General features: G+C 31.3%; 1 protein-coding gene across 13 annotated transcripts in view; it reads left to right on the forward strand.

The window, feature by feature from the left end:
• The window catches only part of LOC132739596 (tubulin polyglutamylase ttll6-like), a 58,101-nt gene that overhangs the window by 16,193 nt on the left and 22,610 nt on the right, over positions 1-19,298 (forward strand). For 8 of the 13 annotated variants that reach the window (XR_009627029.1, XM_060727335.1, XM_060727331.1 and 5 more), the window contains exons 6-15: positions 4,352-4,470; positions 5,562-5,692; positions 7,910-8,066; positions 10,269-10,412; positions 10,901-11,212; positions 12,162-12,343; positions 13,437-13,622; positions 15,765-15,942; positions 16,430-16,663; positions 18,038-18,076. Coding sequence is in view for 12 of the 13 variants with exons in the window: in XM_060727335.1 (XP_060583318.1) it covers positions 4,352-4,470; positions 5,562-5,692; positions 7,910-8,066; positions 10,269-10,412; positions 10,901-11,212; positions 12,162-12,343; positions 13,437-13,622; positions 15,765-15,942; positions 16,430-16,663; positions 18,038-18,076 (1,682 nt within the window). In the remaining variant the exon portion in view is untranslated. Of the gene's footprint in view, positions 1-4,351; positions 4,471-5,561; positions 5,693-7,909; positions 8,067-10,268; positions 10,413-10,900; positions 11,213-12,161; positions 12,344-13,436; positions 13,623-15,764; positions 15,943-16,429; positions 16,664-17,049; positions 17,083-18,037; positions 18,077-19,298 lie in introns of all 13 variants that reach the window. The other 5 variants (XM_060727340.1, XM_060727336.1, XM_060727343.1 and 2 more) reach the window with 2 other exon arrangements.

A 19,298-nucleotide genomic window follows, 5' to 3' on the forward strand; every position in this document is an offset into this window, starting at 1 on the left:
TTGCTTTTGAAATTAGGTGGTCCTTGCCAAAATCAGGTGGTCTCGGACCAACGGACCACCGCTAATGTCGAGGCCTGTGTTTGCATGCATGAACTAATGTCTTTTTTCTAAGTGAATTTTCAACCTAAAATTGTCTGCTTAAAGTCTGTCTAAATCCTTTGAAAATCAGTGAACTTGAAACAAGAGCTGGTTAAGTATTAGCCAAATTATGAGTAATATTAAACTCCCTTTTGGAATTAGAACTGAGGCACTTCTCTGCCTTTGAGAAAGGAACTATTTATTAGTAATGTGTCTACTGAAGAATAAAAAATATTTTGACTTGGGGCTTTTTTACATCTACATTAGGAGCTCTGTAAGGCATGTAAGGGTGGCTTCCTCAAAGAAAAATTCTTTTAAATCATGCAGTTTTTCCCAAAATTGGAAGTTTTTTCGTCCTCTTTTGCAAATATACTGTATAATTTTCAAAAAAAAAAAATCAAGGGCAGGGTTGCTTCCCCAACCTGTAAAAAAAAGCCCTGTGACCATACAGTATTATATCCCCTGCATCAGATGTAAGTTCCATGTTGAAAAGTTAACTGATACTTACTATATACTTTAGTGACTTTAAGTGAATCCAGTCATTTGAATGGCCACCGGGTAAAATTGACCGAGTTGTTGTCTTTAGAGTGTTTAACAAACAAAATAATTTTAACATTGATAATGATTCATAATTGTTAATAGAATTGACATTTAGTTCAGCAATATTGGTGCTGTGTTTCTTTACTTTAAAGAAATTGTCTTGTGAACATGCCAAAGAAATGATTGAATAAGCACAAAAGATAAGATCGATGGCTCAGCGCAATACTGGTCTAACTGCTATTTTTGAAAATGTTCAGGAGAGACAAAAAACTGATTTTATTCAAAAATACTTATATTAGAAAATATTTTTTTGCTATGTTAACATTAATTATAATAAGAAATAATGCCGTTTATATAATTTTTTATTAAAATGTAACAAATTGTGTATTTTAGAGTTAGACCTTTATTGCGCTGAAATTCTGAGCGCAATACAAGACTAACTTGAGTTAGACTCAAATTCCCTCTTGCAATTTGGTAAAAGTGGTACAAATATTTGAGTTAGACCTGTTTTATGTTAAATGTTCTGATATAAATGAAATTTTAAATTTTGAACAAAATTGTTTTGTTTATTTAAACATTGTTTAAGATATTTTGCAAGTCTGTAGAAGAACTTTACAGAGACTAAACCCTTTAATATTTTTCTATTAATATATCATGCGAGCTAACCTTAGATGAACGTTATACAGTAACACTTCTTTCTCCTTTTTCAATTTGTTTGAGATTCAGATTTACTTAAGGTCTTTTGCAATAAATTTGAATTCTATTAAAACAAAATGTAAACAGTTTTGATTCATATAGTGTTATGAACAGTTAGTCATGAACAATGATTACTGACGATCCAGGTATATATTATGATATCAAACTGGGAATGTACATTTTGTATAGCTCACATTTGTACAAAGAAGACACATTTTATTTTCTCAATGCACACCATTAATTACCACCATTGGTGCTTAAATGCTGTGATTCCGATATAACTGTTATGCGCTAAATCTTAATGAATTTAATGTATGTGGTCCTCTTTTCTGATGATATAATCATTTATAAATATCAAATATTTTCAAAAATGAAAACCGCTGTTAGACCATGCTTTTATTACAACTTTTGTATTTACTTTCTCAACTGTTTAGAGTATATTTTGAAAGTGTAATGTGCAAATTTTATGACATGTTTTGCTGAAAACTGTGCATATCTTAAGAAAAGACATGTTTTGCTGAAAGCTGTTCATATCTTAAGAAAAGTCATTCATTTTATATATCAAAGTCATTTTACCTCTAAATTTTGACCAAATAACAAGAGGTTGTCAAACATTTTTTAGAGAAAAAAGTAAGGCAGTACAACCCACTATCAGGGATTCATAGAACAAAGTATTGTTAGCACATGATATAATTCAGAATCATTTTTGTAAAGTTAGATGTGCTTTAAACACTTGCAACCACTTACTCATTTAGATATGAAAAGGCGCACACCTGAAGCACCATGTGCAACACCTTAGATTAGCACTAAACAATTAGAATGGATAAATGTTTTTGAATTTTTCTCATTGACACTCAGATACTATACTCCAAAAGCAGTTAATAGTCATTACATTTTTTAATTTCATTTTAATTTGATAGGTAAAATTAATGGCTTTTAGATCTAAAATGAACATTTTTATCAACTTATAGCTGTTTCTGCCACATAAGTCAAAGAGTTTTTGACAATTACACTCTCGAAAATTCAATGGAGCTCTGTGTGATGTAAAAAATTATCAGAATACAAGAACTGAAAAGGTCATAATAATAATTATATAAGTGTGCATATTTTGATTTTTTCTGCACATATCACATCAGACAGAAAGATATTGTATCAATAATATAAGTATTGTGAAGAGTGTGATTTGCACATCTTGACACTATGTTGTTATTATATTGTTTGAGTTGATAGTGTAAAGTTTATATTTCTAACACAACGCACATTTTTCCCTATTGAACATAAAAGAACCGAAAGTGTGTGTTATTATGCTATAAAATCACTGTTTGACGTTCTATATATAGACGTATGACGTAATCATTAAACACATGACGTAACCACTAAAATTGTGACGCGCTGACAATAAGAACGGAAACAAATCAGGCGCAATTTAGCTAAATATCAGGTACGGCAGCATTTATTTGTTAATGTCGTGTTAGAATCGAAATAATATATCCAAATCGGTGATTTTATTGCTTGATAACATTACTGTTTGTCGTTCGGATGCGCATCATTATTCACTCGGGCTACGCCCTCGTGATATAATTCCTCGCATCCGAACTCCAAACAGTGATGTTAATGAGCAATAAAATCACAGTTTGGGATATATAATTTCTTAAATAACTTTACTTGATTAAAGAGAGTGATACAGAAGTAGATACATAATTTAAAAATAAAAACCCAAGAACGCCCTCAAACCTGAAATTGTTCATTGTGTTACAGGCTAAGTTTGATTTGGCAGTGAAACAATGTACAGTCTACCCCCTTACACCATCTTAAATGAACAAAGTGTAAAATTAAGAATTAGGAAATCTCAGCATAATATTATGATTAAACAAAGGTCAAACTAAAAAAAAAAGAATTTTTAGAGGGGGTCAGAGGTTATGAATCCACTAGTGTAACATGTGATATTTTCCATTTTAAATGTGTGCATGAGAAACATACACTGTCTTTTACTAAATTGTACAAAAATGATAGTTTCAACTGCACTTTATGTTATCAAATAATACAGGATGAGTATGATGTAATGACTTCAAAGACAATATAAATGTTTAATTGTGACACTAAATATTAATAATTTTTTTCAAGATTTTTCATTTACAGTTACTTGTACATGATATGCAATTGGCTAATATTTTGCGATTAATACAAAGAACTGACGGAGGCAAATAATTTCTAGTGTTTTTCATGAATTCTCACATTCTTTATAACACATTTCAATGGGATATGCATATTATTCTGTACCTGGAAATGAAACACTTAAGGTCTAACTCAAGCATTTTTGAGGAAAAGTGATATATTTGACATCGCAATAAGAGACCAACTCAAGTTAGGCCTATATTGCACTGACAAAATTGAACTACCTGAGATAGACTTTTATTTTAAATGTAAATAAAAAAGGCAAAAAAAGCATAAATTACCCTAAAATTTTCACAGAGTGTGTGTTTGACCTTACATTATCAAAATATGTAAAAAAGTGATTTTTGGTAAAAATGTCACTTAGACCAGTATTGCGCTGAGCCATCGAGATGTAATCACAAGCTCTACATTGCCCAAATATTTACTAGTGACATGTTTACCAGTCACTTGTTTACAAAGGACATGAAAATGTTAACACATAAGTTGATTGATGTCACATCTATTATCTGGAAGAACCTTTGTGTCAAGGTTATGTTACGTATATTTGTTCGAATACTTATAAAGCAATTGAAATTTGGTCAATACATAATTAAATTTTGCTTTCGAAAAATTTATGTTTTTTAATATTATTTTTTTTATTGTCTGTTATTATTATTATTAATTTATTATTATTATTATTATTAATTTATTATTATTGTTATTATTATTGTTATTATTATTATTATTGTTATTATTATTATTATTATTATTATATTATTATTATTATTATTATTTATTATTATTTATTATTATTATAAGGACATAAGATGATTTAAAATCCAATCTAAACAGCAGTTTAGAAAGTTTTTTAATTTTATTTCAGTTCGTAAAGTGTCACGCAAGTTTGGTTTTAAAGAAGTCTCAGATGATGACGACTGGACACTTTACTGGACAGATTATTCTGTGGCCCTGGAACGGGTCATGGATATGAAAAAATACCAGGTAACTTCACTTTACCAAAATAAAGCTCCGATGTTCTCTTTTAATGCACAATAACTAGTCATTTTCTCTCTTATTTTTCTCCAAAAAGAGAGATGAAAATATTTTTACCCATATATATTATCTATCTTCCTATGAAACTTGTCAATGTGAATTTGCAGTCGTTTTTTATGTAATCCCTTGTAATTTAAATGAATTATGGTTACATATTTTACCTGTATCACAATGACCCACAATTAATACGGTCTTTGAAGTATTCAGTATTTATGTTTGGAATTATAATTGAGATTTCTTTTATGTGTAAATTGAAAAATTTTTAAAGACTTCAAGGTAACTGTATAACAGGTGCTCAATTACCTGTCCAAGGTCTTTATGTTTAGTTCAAGTAAGTCACTTACATTAAATGTAACACTTGTTTAACCCTTGAAATTTTAGTGGCAATAATTGCTTAAACATTTAAGTGCAGTCTGAAGACATATTGAAACCAGCTCAATTGAGTAATTTTGACTCCGAAAAAAATTAAAGATTAAAGATATGACATGTCCAATTTGCAGCTTAAATATAAACATTTCCTTATTGTGATCAAAGCACTTCATTGCTTCTAAAGATTTCAATTTCTTTTTATGTTAAGTACATTTATATTGCCTGAAATTTTATGCATGCATTGATTGTATTTAAATCATTATGTATTTTAAATGGCAATCTGAATGACCTAGTGGTTAAAGTCACTGACTTTAAAACTTCATATCACCTGGGTTCAAATCCCGCCAAAGACTATAAATTCCTTCATGAATGGAAGTTATCCAGCCTGCTTATGGATTATATTGGTTATTCTACTTAAAGGGGCAGCTAAGGTCTTGCCTTAAAACCTTAACAGAGTTTCCTTGATTTAAAACCAAACCAAAAATGATAATTATCTAATCAGTATTGTTTTCATTAAAGTGAAAGTGATTGTTGTTTCCTTTGGGCTCAGCCAACACCACAGTCTTACAGAAAGTTTAAAATATTTAACCACTGTGACTTCTTTATTGTCTTTTTTAATTAGAAATACTGTAGGTATCTAATTTATCCTTTTTGAATTTTTTTTTTCACAGAAAATCAATCATTTTCCTGGAATGAGTGAAATTTGTAGGAAGGACTTATTAGCTAGGAATATGAACCGAATGTTAAAGATGTTTCCAAAAGAATACAATGTCTTCCCTAAAACATGGTGCCTTCCTGCAGAGTAAGTATATTATTAATATATTGATAAATATATATAATGATAATGGTTGAGGGCAGATGTCACATTTAATACAATTTTGTTTTGGCATGTACATCAAAAACTGAATGCAATTTAAGTTTCTTATTTCTGCTTGAACTTGATTTATATTAAAATTAGAGGAAAATGGAGAAATACAACACATCCAACACCAGAGCTGGTTAAGGTTATATATTCGTCTACCTGTTTTGGTTCTATCTAACCTTCATCAGAATCTATAATTGATTTATATTAGAGGCATTGAGGTATAAATTTTAAAACATTCTGAAAATGATCTGTACTGATATCATGTGATCATAAGTGGTAATGATTCTGTTTGAACCTGTCATCTCTAGGCTGATAAACAAGCACCCTTAACCACTAGACCACTGTCACACAGTGTTCCACTTGAAGTAAAATACAGTATTTTCTTAAACTATTCTACCTGCAGTATGATAAACTCTTTGGAGTAAAATATGCTGATAATAAGGAATTTATAATCTTAGTCTTAAGAGTAAAAATCACTTAATCCATCCCAGTGAATGAAATTTGAAGGTTACACATTTTTTAGCCCTTAGTTGAATTTCTTAAATGGACTTGACCTGCTTCAATTTTTGACTGTTCATTTTCTATATGAGGGATATTTAGATGAAAATTTCAAGTTAATTAACCATCTGTATAGAGCCTGGTCAGACTCTGGTCGGACTACATGGATGTGCAGGATGGCCTGGCTCTATACTGGTGCAAAAGTCTTATCACTTAAAGTTCCACAGGCTAAGAATTCATGTTAATATAGTAAGACAGAATACTTCTCTAATAAAACATCTGTACTGTTGTTTATAAGTTAAAGAATATTCTGTTGTCATGACAACACCTACTTCACTATAGACATAACAACTTCTAATACTTCTAGACATAACAGGATTTCTATATCTTACTGTCAGTTGTCATAATAAAATGAAGTAATAAATGGTTTTGATAAGGAGCTTTGTCAATTGATCAAGTAATTCTATTGTGAAAAGAACCTGAGCTATTCAGCTCTTATTATAATTGTGTTTAGAATAAGCTTACCCCATAAATTTATAAAAAATAAGAAATTGATGTCTGAGATTATTCTTTTATATTCATAAATGCTTGATTTTTTCATAACAACTTATTTAATGTGGACATTGGATTAGTCTTGCTTTGAATTCAAGACCATTCATTAAAAATAGTAGGGATTTTCATATGAACCATTAGCCTGCTAGCAGTGACTGATTCTGCCATTGTGCCCATGGCAGACCAGCTTACCAATGTCTTCAGGCACATCTGTACAGACTGATCATGGTCTACACTGTTTGCTATTCTGTCAGAACATATTTTGAAATTTTCCCTAAAAATGATGAATAGTTTTGTTCAGATTGTATGATGGACAAACCTATTTTAGATATTAATGTTGTAAGGATTAAGTGCAAAAAAAATTGCATTTGAGGTGCAACAACAGGCTTGGTTTTGTACTGAAAGTATAGGAAAATCATTATTGCCCCAAGCATTAAAATGGCTTTACTTGCCATTGTGTTCAGTCAAACAAGTAGATAAAACAGATAATCTTACACTTTAATCAAAAACTTTAATCATTCAGTCAATAGGATATAATAAAGAATTTCAGCAATATCATGTTTTACATATATAATAGTGATTGTGATCTACATTCCCTTTAAAAATTATATATGTTAGAAATAATTAAATCAGAGTGCTGTTATATTTCCAAAACTAATATGAAAACTTTAACTTTATGAATATGGAATATATATCTGACATAACATATTGACTGACCTTACAGATCCATTAGTATAAATTATGATTTTAAAAAGTATTTAAATTTTTAAGACCATTAAGATTGCTATCATAATCTAGACTTAGGTCTCAATTTATAATTCACGGCAGAGATATTTATGTGATTAATTGGTTTTAAAGTTTATTTCTGTTAACTTTATAGAGATTGACTTTTGACCAATTAAATGTCAAATTTCCTGAATGAACTTTTTGAACTTTTATCTGGTAACAATCCTTTATCAATTTTGGGAATGAAAATATAAAAGTACCCTGGTTCTATAATTGGACTCAAACCATGATCCTCAGGTAAATGAGTACGATGCTTATATTTTAAGTGATAAAGGCTTGAAAATAACTTCATTTTGTTGTAAATATTTTATATTTTAGTTATGGAGATTTCCAAGCATACTGTCGACAGAAGAAAAACAAAACATATATATTAAAGCCAGAGTCCGGTTGCCAAGGTCGTGGTATCTGGGTCACGAAAAATCCAAAAGATGTTAAACCACATGAACATATGATCTGTCAACATTACATGTCTAGGGTATAACTTTATCTTATTCTGTTGAGCTTTAAAACTCTTTTAGAAAAGGGTGTGGGTCTGCAAAATTGGGATTATTTGAGTAGTGAAATTTGGTAAATTTAGAAAAAAAATGATTGTGAAACAGCCAAATTAGGATTTTTTTATTGTCATTTTGAATTATTAGACTTGATTGTGAGAGGAATAGGCCTTTAGGACAGTATAATTCACCCATCTAAAGAAAGGTAAAACTATTGTATTTCACTAACCTGTCTGCAGTCTAGGTAAATGTTTAGCAGCACTTATTTTAAATATACTTGCCTTGTCTGAGGCACAAAAATAACTCTTTTACCAGTGTAAGAAATTGGGATTTGAATCCACTAGGCCGGTCGGACTACCAGACTGGAATATTCACTAGCCTAAAAGACATTTCACTAGCACGATTCATTTGTTCAAACGGTTGTTTATAGTGCCTCTGAAAATACAGTAGTCTGGTTGGGCTTGTTACTGTAAAAAGTTGGTAGCCCGAGGAGAAATTAAGAAGTCAGGGGCTATCGGACTACTGCTAATTTCGAACACTGTTTTACAAGAAGTACATTTTCAAAATATTGAGCATCCTTTCTGACACCTACATCTTTTGTACATTTTAATCAAACTCAAGGTTAATACCCTACTTTCAAAATACAGTTATTAGTCCCCTACCGGTTTACCAGAGGGGACTTTAGGTTTACCCTCCGTCCGTCTGTCTGTCCGTCTGTCCGTCAGTCAGTCCGTCCGTCCACAAAACTGGATCCCGCGATAACACAAAAAGTACTGAAAATATTTTAATGAAACTTGATATATGGATAGATGGCAGTATGGAGATTATGCACGTCTTTTTCTTTTCTTCCTATGTTGAAAATTCTGGTTGCTATGGCAACAAATAGACCAAAAATATAGCAAATTTTACACATAACCTGGATCCCGCAATAACGCAAAAAGTACTGAAAATATTTTTATGAAACTTGATATATGGATAGATGGCAGTATGGAGATTATGCACGTCTTTTTCTTTTCTTCCTATGTTGAAAATTCTGGTTGCTATGGCAACAAATAGACTGAAAATATGGCAAATTTTACACATAACCTGGATCCAGTGATAACACAAAAAGTACCGAAAATATGTTTATGAAACTTGACATATGGGTATATGGCAGTATGGAAATTATGCTTATCCTGTTCTTATCTTCCTATGTTGAAAATTCTGGTTGCTATGGCAACAAATAGACTGAATTTCAAGATTTCTGATTCTAGTTTTTAAGTTTTTTCACTGTAAGTTCTTTATTTCTTAAGGTATTTTCTTCAAACTTTAAATATAAGTTGCTTGTCATCAACCACATCATATGTGACAAGGTTTACAACTCTAGCACAAAATTTATCAGAACTACCTCCCTTGAACTTAAAATTTTTATGAAAAAACATTGGTTTTTTTTTAATAACTTCTTTTTCTGAATGCATCTACTTCATACTTCATATAAATGTTTCTTATTATCACTCAACATTTGTGAGTGTTCAATACTCTAGCAAGACTATTTCCAGAATTATGCCCCTTTTGAACTTAGATTTTTTTTTTTTGAGAAATTGGTATTTTTTACTCCAACTTCTTCAATCATGATAGGATTTAAAAATGTTATACTTTGATAACAGGGATGTTTAAAAAATAACTTTAGAGTGTCCTTCAGTCCGTCTGTCTGTACATAAAAACTGTTTCCTGTGATCACTTTTAAAGAACTTTTTCAACAAATTTACTTAAAATAGGAACATAAGTGAATGGCCAATGGCCCTTCAGAATGTTGCTTGGGCTCTTACCGGTAGGGGACTTATGGATTGCTTGCAATACTATGATAATTGCTTGTTATTATTTCGATATTTGAACTTAGTTTCTTTCTATGTATAAATTATTCCGATATTTGAACTTAGTTTTCTTTCTGTGTATAAATTTCTTTTAGTGTATAAAGACTTTGTTATATTCAAAATCCAAGGGAAACTAACTACTAGTTTAAAACAATTCTTTTGCTAAAAAAGAAATCATCAATTTCATTCTTGAAACTTTTCTGGATTTGGGATAGATATAAATATTCATACTTTACTATTGGTTGAAATATGGAAATGTATTATAATTTGTATAAGGAAATCAATGAAATAGAGTTTTTGTTCAGAAGTCATTTTTTTCATGTTTATTTGCAGCCTTTACTAATTGATGGTTTCAAATTTGACTTGAGGATCTACACCCTGGTGACTTCTTGTGACCCACTTAGAATATTTGTGTTCAAAGATGGTCTAGCTAGATTTGCTACCAACAAATACACAGAACCTACTCATAGCAATGTAGTAAGTATTGTATCAGAATTACTTAGTATTCTTTAATGTATGAAAGGATATCTCGGCTTAATGGAAGAATTACTTATCACTTCCCTTTGTTATTTGTGTTATGGTTAAGAAAGCTATTTGATATACTTGTATGCATATATTTGTTTACACTGAAATAATACATTGCCTTGCTTTCCTTGAGAATCATTCATTTTGATTAATACTCCTACCTTTTATATTTCCATTTTATATTTGTGTTTGGCCTGAGTTGCTTGATTATTAAATTAAATGCTGATTTTTTTAACTCTAACTGAGAACTGAGGTCAATTGTCTTTGAATTAATTCATGTGAGGAAACTAATATTCTCGCTTAAGGTAGATAGAGACCTCTACCTAGGTTTTTGCAAATGTCTGCTATAAAAATTGTTTGTTTGGTTATAAAAACTCTTATGATATTTTTTGCCTTTTATTAAAAGACTCATGTTAATGTTTATTGATTTATTTTCACAGGACAATGTTTACATGCATCTCACAAACTATGCTATAAATAAACATAGTGAGGATTTTATTCGTGATGATGAAGCCGGCAGTAAGCGTAGGATTAGTACAACTAATAGATACATGGCAAAGAAAGGGTACGATGTAGATAAAATGTGGGCTGATATAGACGATGTGATAATAAAAACACTTATCTCGGCTCATTCTGTGTTAAAACATAACTACCGCACATGTTTTCCTAATCATGTTAAAGGAAGTGCTTGTTTTGAAATTCTTGGATTTGATGTGATTCTAGATCGGAAACTACGGCCATACGTAATTGAGGTAAGGAAGAAAAATTATATTTCAAAAGATTGACTGTTATAACAGTGATTGACCAACATTTGATGTTGAAAAATGTTTAGGATCAAATATTAATCTGCCTGAAGTATAAAAAGACTATCTCACGTTTTTTTAATAGAGTTGAATGTTACTATAAATTCTGTTGGCTATTCATAGAAATTTCTTTTGGCAACGTAAGATTTTTCTTTCTTTCATGTTAAATTGATTATTAATTGAAAGGAATTGTGGCAATATGTAATCTTATATTTTCTTTCACCATTGTTAAATTACTAAATACCCTTGGTTGGGAAAATAGTAACATTAATTGCTAGGTATGACTGATATGATAGATGTAATAATTAGAATGAAAAGTTAAATGTGTTTTTGTAAATTTGCACATAAGCATCTTTTTATGTGTAGTGGTAGATATCTTTTATCTGAACATTGATATTTTATCATGATGAGTAAGAATTCTAATATTTTAAGGATGAATTGCTAGCTTTCCTTTTTCACAAATTATGTAATGTTTTCTTTCTTTTAAATTTTATGCATTTGAACAAAAGACAGAATATATATGATTATGAAAATAAGATTTTAACACTTAAACTTTAGTTAAAATGGGTTTTTGAATGAAATGACTACTATTAAGTATCATTGTTTACCCTTATATGAAATTCATATAATGATATCGTATACTGAGGTGATGTAAAGTATAAAATGATTAATTTTAAGATATTAATAGCCATATTAAATTTGTTACTTTCTATTCCTGTTTTGAAAAATATTTCCTATTAAAATTGACAATTAGAATTTTCTACCTTCAATATATTTGAAATTGTGCAGCTTTTAAAAACAGAATGGAAAGGGGGGTGGGGCAGGGTGTTCTTGCTCAATGTATGAAATCTATAAATGTTGAATTGACAACCAGCTTATAAACTATCATATAATACAGGTCAATCACTCACCAAGTTTTGGCACAGACTCGGAACTGGATCGGGAAATCAAGGGTGCTCTAGTTTATGACACATTACAGCTAGTTAATTTTGGTGCTTGTGATAGACGGAAATGTATAGAGGAAGAAAGACGTAGGATCAAAGATAGGCTACTTGGCAAGTCAAATAGGAAAGAATCTAGGTATGGAGTACTTAATAGTAACCACTTGCCCCTCATCGCTGTGGGTCGAGTCCAGACAGGGACTTTAGATTCTTTCATGTGAGACAGCTATCCAGCTAGCTTACAGAACGTCAGTGGTTCTACTCAGGTGCATGTTCCTGCCTGAAATAATGCACGGAAGGGGATTTGAGGTCTCCCTCCACCAGTAAAGCTGGAACGTTGCCAAATGACCTATACTGTGTCGGTGTGATGTGAAACCCAATTAAACAAACAAACTTAATAGTAATGCCAATATCTTTCTCCAATTTTCATTAGCTGATATACTCACTGTATTAATTTTGTAAATGTCAATAGGACAGGGCTCTCGTTTGGTAAAATTTGGGGCCGAATATCGGCCTCATTCCCCCACCAAAAAAGTGTGTTTTTTTCCCCCTAAAACCTTAAAAAATCCCCCTTTAAATCCCTTGAAATTAATATTTAACGGGCATAGAAAACGCCGATCGGCGAATATATATTCCGCGAACGGCAACCGGAAATTAGTACGTATTCCGGGAACGGCAATTGGAAATTAGTACGGATATATAAATAAAACATTCCGGACAGTTTTTAGCATTCCAATGTGTCGCACAATTTCAAGTCTTACCCGGGAAAAAAATTCCCCCTTGAATGAAAAATACTTGAAAATCATGCAAAATTCCCTCCTGCATGGACCCTGGCCCCAGTCTCAAAATGCTAACGAGAGCCCTGTAGGAAATTTTCACTAAAATATCCAGATTAAAAGTAAAAAAGGGATATTTGCAATTTTGTTACATGTTGCTTATAAGATATATCGTAGAACATGCCTTCTTTTGATATTATGTAACTTTCGCTAATGATGGTCATCATTTTTATGTCCTTCAGTGAAAATTCCCTTTCATTGTCAGAAATTTTACAGGAAATTTTAGGCTGATGTAAAACATTAGGAAAATGTCTGAAATTAATACCAAACAATGTATACAATAAATTGTTTGCTCTTTTCACTATTCCTGTCTTTTAAATTAAATTTTTTGTTTAAATTTCACATTAACTACAATCATGATATTTTTAATAACAGATATAATATTTATCATTTCAGGGAAGAATTAGATCTTGCTCAACAACAATATATAGAATCTCTTGATAAATATGAGAGTAATCACTTAGGTAACTTTCGTCGTATTTATCCTAATCCTGGCTCGGAGAAGTATGAGAAATTCTTCCACAGTAGCGGAACTTTATTCCAGGAGACAGCAGCTTTCAAAGCCAGGAGTGAACTTGCCAGGTTTGAAACTTTATATTTTATAGTTTGTATCATATTTATAACCAAGGTTAAGCTGTTATAGAAACTTAGTATGGTTGTGTTTAAGGTTTATGGACCTCGAATTAAGCTTTGGGTAAGGCAGATAACTGATTTGGTTGAAGGCACAATTGAGTCTTCAAATCATTATTTTCAGGTCAGTTGTTAACCATTTTTAGCTCACCTGTCACAAAGTGACAGGGTGAGCTTTTGTGACCGCTTTTCGTCCGGCGTCCGGCCGGCATCCGTCCGTCTGTTAACTTTTACTTTAAATGACATTTCCTCATCAACCACTAAGCCAATTTCATCCAAACTTCACTTGAATGTTCCTTTGGTGGTCACCTTTAAAATTTGTTCAAAGAATTTAATTCCATGCAGAACTCTGGTTGCCATGGCAACCGATAGAAAAAACTTAAAATATCTTCTTTTAAAAAATCCAAAGAGGTAGAGCTTAGATATTTGGCATGAAACATCTTCTAGTGAATGTCTATCAAGTTTGTTCAAATAAAAGGCCTGGGGTCAAAATTGGTCCCGCCCCGGGGGGGTCATTGATTTTCCCTATATGCATATAGTAAAAACTTAAAAAAATCTTCTTTTAAAGAACCCAAAGAGCTAGAGCTAAGATATTTAGCATGAAATATCTTCTAATGGGTGTCTACCAAGTTTGTTCAAATAAAACCCCTGGGGTCAAAATTGGCCCCGCCCCAGGGGGTCATTGATTTTCCCTATATGCATATAGTAAAAACTTAAAGAGTCTTCTTTTAAAGAACCCAAAGAGCTAGAGCTAAGATATTTAGCATGAACCATATTCTAATGGGTGTCTATCAAATTTGTTCAAATAAGAGCCCTTGGGTCAAAATTGGCCCCGCCCCGGGGGTCATTGATTTTCCTTATATGTGTATAGCAATAACTTAAAAAAATCTTCTTTGAAAAAACCCAAATAGCTAGAGTTTAGATACTAAGCATGAAACATCTTCTAGTGAGTGTCTACAAAGTTTGTTCAAATAAAAGCCCTTGGGTCAAAATTGGCCCCGCCCGGGGGTCATTGATTTTGTTTATGCGTATAGCAAAAACTTAAAAAATCTTCTTTGAAAAAAACCTAAATAGCTTGAGTTTAGATATTAAGCATGAAACATCTTCCAGTTAGTGTCTACAAAGTTTGTTCAAATAAAAGCCCTGGGGTCAAAATTGGCCCTGCCCCAGAGGACATTGATTTTCCTTATATGTGTATAGCAAAAATTTAAAAATCTTCTTTGAAAAAACCCAAATAGCTAGAGTTTAGATATTAAGCATGAAACATCTTCTAGTGAGTGTCTACAGAGTTTGTTAAAATAAAAGCCCTGGGGTCAAAACTGGCCCCGCACCAGGGGTGTCATTGCTTTTAGCTATATGTGTATAGTTAAAACTTAAAAAATCTTCTTTTAAAAAACTCAACGAGCTAGACCTTAGATGTTTAGCATGAAGCATCTTCTAATGGGTGTCTACCAAGTTTGTTCAAATAAAAGCCCTGGGATTTAAACTGGCCCCGCTCTGGGGGCCTATATACAGGTGAGCGACTTCAGGGCCATCATGGCCCTCTTGTAAATTCTGTTACTGGTGTCATAAAGAGAACATTTACGATCCAGTAGGGCTTGTACTTCAATGATCCCTGTACTGACAGGCAGACACCTTAAGGCATAAGTTCACCTCAATCATTGAAAGCCGCTATTGTCCTCTACTGCTAATTTAGTAGACACGTATAGTGAAGGTTGTGCTTTCTTGTAGGAAAAAAGTACTGGTATTGAACAGAACATAATGTGTAAAGCGTAATTATGTGACATACTTGCAGATACTGTAAACTGTAACAACCAAACAAACAATATAATTCTAAGAAAAGGGGTATAGGATGCCTTTGAACTGCTTTTAATTTGATTGTTATGTAATTCAGAAGTGACTCAATTAGCATGGAAAATAAGTCTTGTTTTACCCATTTGTGTTTGCATGACTAGGAATCTTTACTTTCTTAGTTGCAACCTGAATAGTTACACAATAAAACAGAGAAAATGAACAATGTTCTTGACATCTATTTCACTAACCTTAAATTGGGAAACAGACCGAGTTAAACATCATATTTTTTACATTTAACAGACAACAAAGAGAAGAAATCTCTCGTAAAAAGGAGAAATTGGAGGCGATGTTGAAAGGGAAGAAGAGCACAACTGGTGTAGCTAGGCCAGAGAGTCCAGGAAGTAGAAGAAGGAGGTCATTACGCAGAACAACAATGCCAGCAAGAAGAATACAGTCAAGTTCTAGAACAAGCTTAGATGTAATCATTCTTTCCTCTTTATTACCATGATATACAGTATACATAGTGCCCACAGTTTATCATAGCTAGCAATACTTATTTTTTGTTATTTTTAGTGCAAAAGTTTTGAGAAAATTTTATTGAAAACACATGAACAGCATTCCAACATTAATTCAAAGATATCCATAGTTTCATACATATTATTTTGATTGTTACACTTGGATATAATCTAATTTATATTGGTATTTTGTAACAACTTTATGTATATTATAAGAAATACATCTAATCATGTGTGGACATGAGGTTGTGTTCTACTTTTTTGCATTAAGAAACCATACAGACTTAAATACATGTATAGGTTAGTTATCAATCTATGATTCAGAAAAAATTTGTTAGCTATTTTGAGTTGAGATTTTTGTGTAGACTAAGTTTTCTGTAAACAGTTATTCTGTGATAGTACAATTATGTTGACTATAACAAGTGCTCATAACTTATATTTCTACATTAGATGTTGAGTAATGAATCGTCACAGTTACAAATCAATATAGATGAACCAGTAGACACGAAAAAACCAATGGATATTTTAGAGGAAGAGGAACTGGAGCGTATAAGTGGTCTTCTACAAAGAGATAACCTTGTAAGGGGGTTGGGCATTGTGGAACATGTGTACCGCCTACTTCATTGTACACCAGGTACAATGGGTGTGTTAAAGTCAGAGCCACGCCCACTTCCTCCACCACTGGTATGTATTCTTAATACTAAAGGAGCTTGGCAAAACAAGATTTGTTGAAACACGTTGATTCACAGAAATAAGGGAATAATTTTTATTTATTGTGGAATCTGAATAGTAGCAAAAGTTAACACCTGAAATATTCTGTACAATAGAAAATAATGTAACTTGCTTTCACTAGATGGCCTTGAATCACTGCAATAGAGAAAGAATAGTTTATAAATCACTCCACTTAACTTGCCAGCTTTCTATATTTAGCTTTAGATGATATTTTTAGACAAAATAGTGGTATTTATAAAATTTAGATGGAAATATCTAAAAATTAAAAATTGCTACAGAGCAATTTCCTCTGTTAGAAAAAATAGGATTTTTACTGAAATTCTTTGTTTTATGTTTAGTCAAGATTGAGAACAGGGTATCGGATTTCTCTTGTAAGTTTTCAGTATTGTCTTTAGAAAAAATCTGTCTAATAACCAAACAATTTTCAGGCTGACTTTTAAAACAAACTAATTTTTACCCTTACTGTTAAGGTATAGTGCTGGCAAGAACATTCAAAAGGGGAGATAAGCGTGTTCCATCATTTAATATTATGATGTACATGTACTTAAATAAAACTTCAACTGAAAACTTCCCAAATCAGTCCCTTTTACATGAGTGAAATTATGGATAGACTGTTAATTAACAAAAATAAACTTTAAAATCCTCAAAGGTCTTGTTACTACGAATTAGATTGACCATGTTAGAATATGTCACTGGGTTGCATGTAGTTCTGATCAATTTCTAGAGACTTCTCTTTAAAAGTATTATTAAAGTTGCACCTTTGACCAAACATTACACAAGTTTATACATGTATAATTACATTCTTGAAATTTCAAATATATTTGTTTTTTGTTGAATAGCATTCTCTTCAATTTTCTATTCAAATACATGTATAATGTGGCTTTCTATTCAATACTGAATCGCTTGAACCATGTTCTGTAACATAAAATCATTATGTCAGGAAAGGTTTTTCTGAAAACTTAGCACATGATTTCACAATAATGATATGTGGTAGACAGGCTATTTTTAATTGTTTCTTGATTACTTTGGTGCTTTTGAAAGCCCACATTTATTTCTTAGATGTGTATACATTATTCTAGTTTGAACTGGGTCATCAGTGTAGCACTTTGTTACTAAATCAGTAAATGAACCAAAAGCCCAAAATCTAATTTTGTTGTATAAGGATTCTTTTGTGTATTATATGTATTAGGTTAATTCAGGTTGTTCTTGCAAGCATTATGCCATGGCCTAACAAATTTACAACGTAATGCAATATTTTGCATGATAATTATACTGAAATATGAATGATTAGTGATAAGATAATTAAAAAGATATGTGTTCTCATAGGTCGTTATCAGGCAATATAGCAGTTTAAAAATTCAAGAGGTAAAATATACTTTTTATGAACAAATGTTGAAGGAAACAAACCACCCTGTTGGTTAGAATAATGCCTTGTTTCTTAATCCAATTTACTAAACCAACATTTTTTTTTATACCTTCCTTTGCATGTGTTTTTAAGGTTGTTTATTTACTTGTTTTATTTCCTATTAGATAGTGTCAGGTAACAATACATTTACTCTGTACAATTATTAAAGAGGTATCTCTTTTCTAACTCATTTATGTTTTTAAAGAATCTAAGTTGTTAGGCAGCAGAAAATTATAACATAAAACATGTCAGGATTTGCATATTTTAACGTCTGTTAAATATATATATGTAAAAAATGTTACTTTTGATATATTTTACTTTGGTTCATTGGCAGAAATTGGAATAATTAGGAACTAACTGTTACCTCCATCTCCCTCTTTCTTTTACCATCCTGTGTTTAATGTAAAGAAAAGGCATGTTGTTTTTTTATTATATTTAAGATGTCAACATATCCAGAAAAATGATAAAAAATCAATAATTCTTTCTATTTATAAGAAAGTACTTACTGCCTTTATAATTGACAAGGTTTATTTACCTCAATATTGACCCTTTTGATATCCTTGGCTGTAAGGTATAATCTGGTACTTTATGGATTTATGTCTTCGGAATATATGTTCCTGTAAGTTATCTTTCCCAAATTTTTACAAAATTTAAATTGCTTAAAATAAAAAAAACATAACTTTAAGACAGTCATAGTGGCACCTACCATAATAAATAGAGATAACTTACTGCTGAAACTTTTGTATTTACATATATTTTTGTGTGGAATTATTTGCTTGATGATATCCCTTTTTTTTTTAAACAATTGTTTTCCATAAAAGACCAAAAACAAACATAACTGCATTTACATGCCATTTAGGTGAATTACCCAATGCTTACGTCTGTATGTACAGAAAGTACCGGAAAAAATTATGCTAGGTTTTCGAAGTTGTGAATTGAATGTTTGTAAATTTAATCAGTTGTCTCCCTTATTGACTGATTATGAAATAAGTATGAATATTTTATTCAGTTGCTCTCTTATTGAGTTATTTTATTATAAATATGCATATTTTTATCAGTTGCCTCCCTTTTTCTTAAATGTAAGTATGTTTGTTTCAATCAGTTGCCTCCCGTTTACTTAAATGTTGACTTATTTGAATCAATTATCTCCCATTACCAACTTTTTTTTAAAAGTATGAATTA

The sequence above is a fragment of the Ruditapes philippinarum genome, unplaced genomic scaffold (assembly GCF_026571515.1).
Source record: "Ruditapes philippinarum isolate M1 unplaced genomic scaffold, ASM2657151v2 ctg1033_1_1_1_1, whole genome shotgun sequence".
Classification (NCBI taxonomy): domain Eukaryota; kingdom Metazoa; phylum Mollusca; class Bivalvia; order Venerida; family Veneridae; genus Ruditapes; species Ruditapes philippinarum.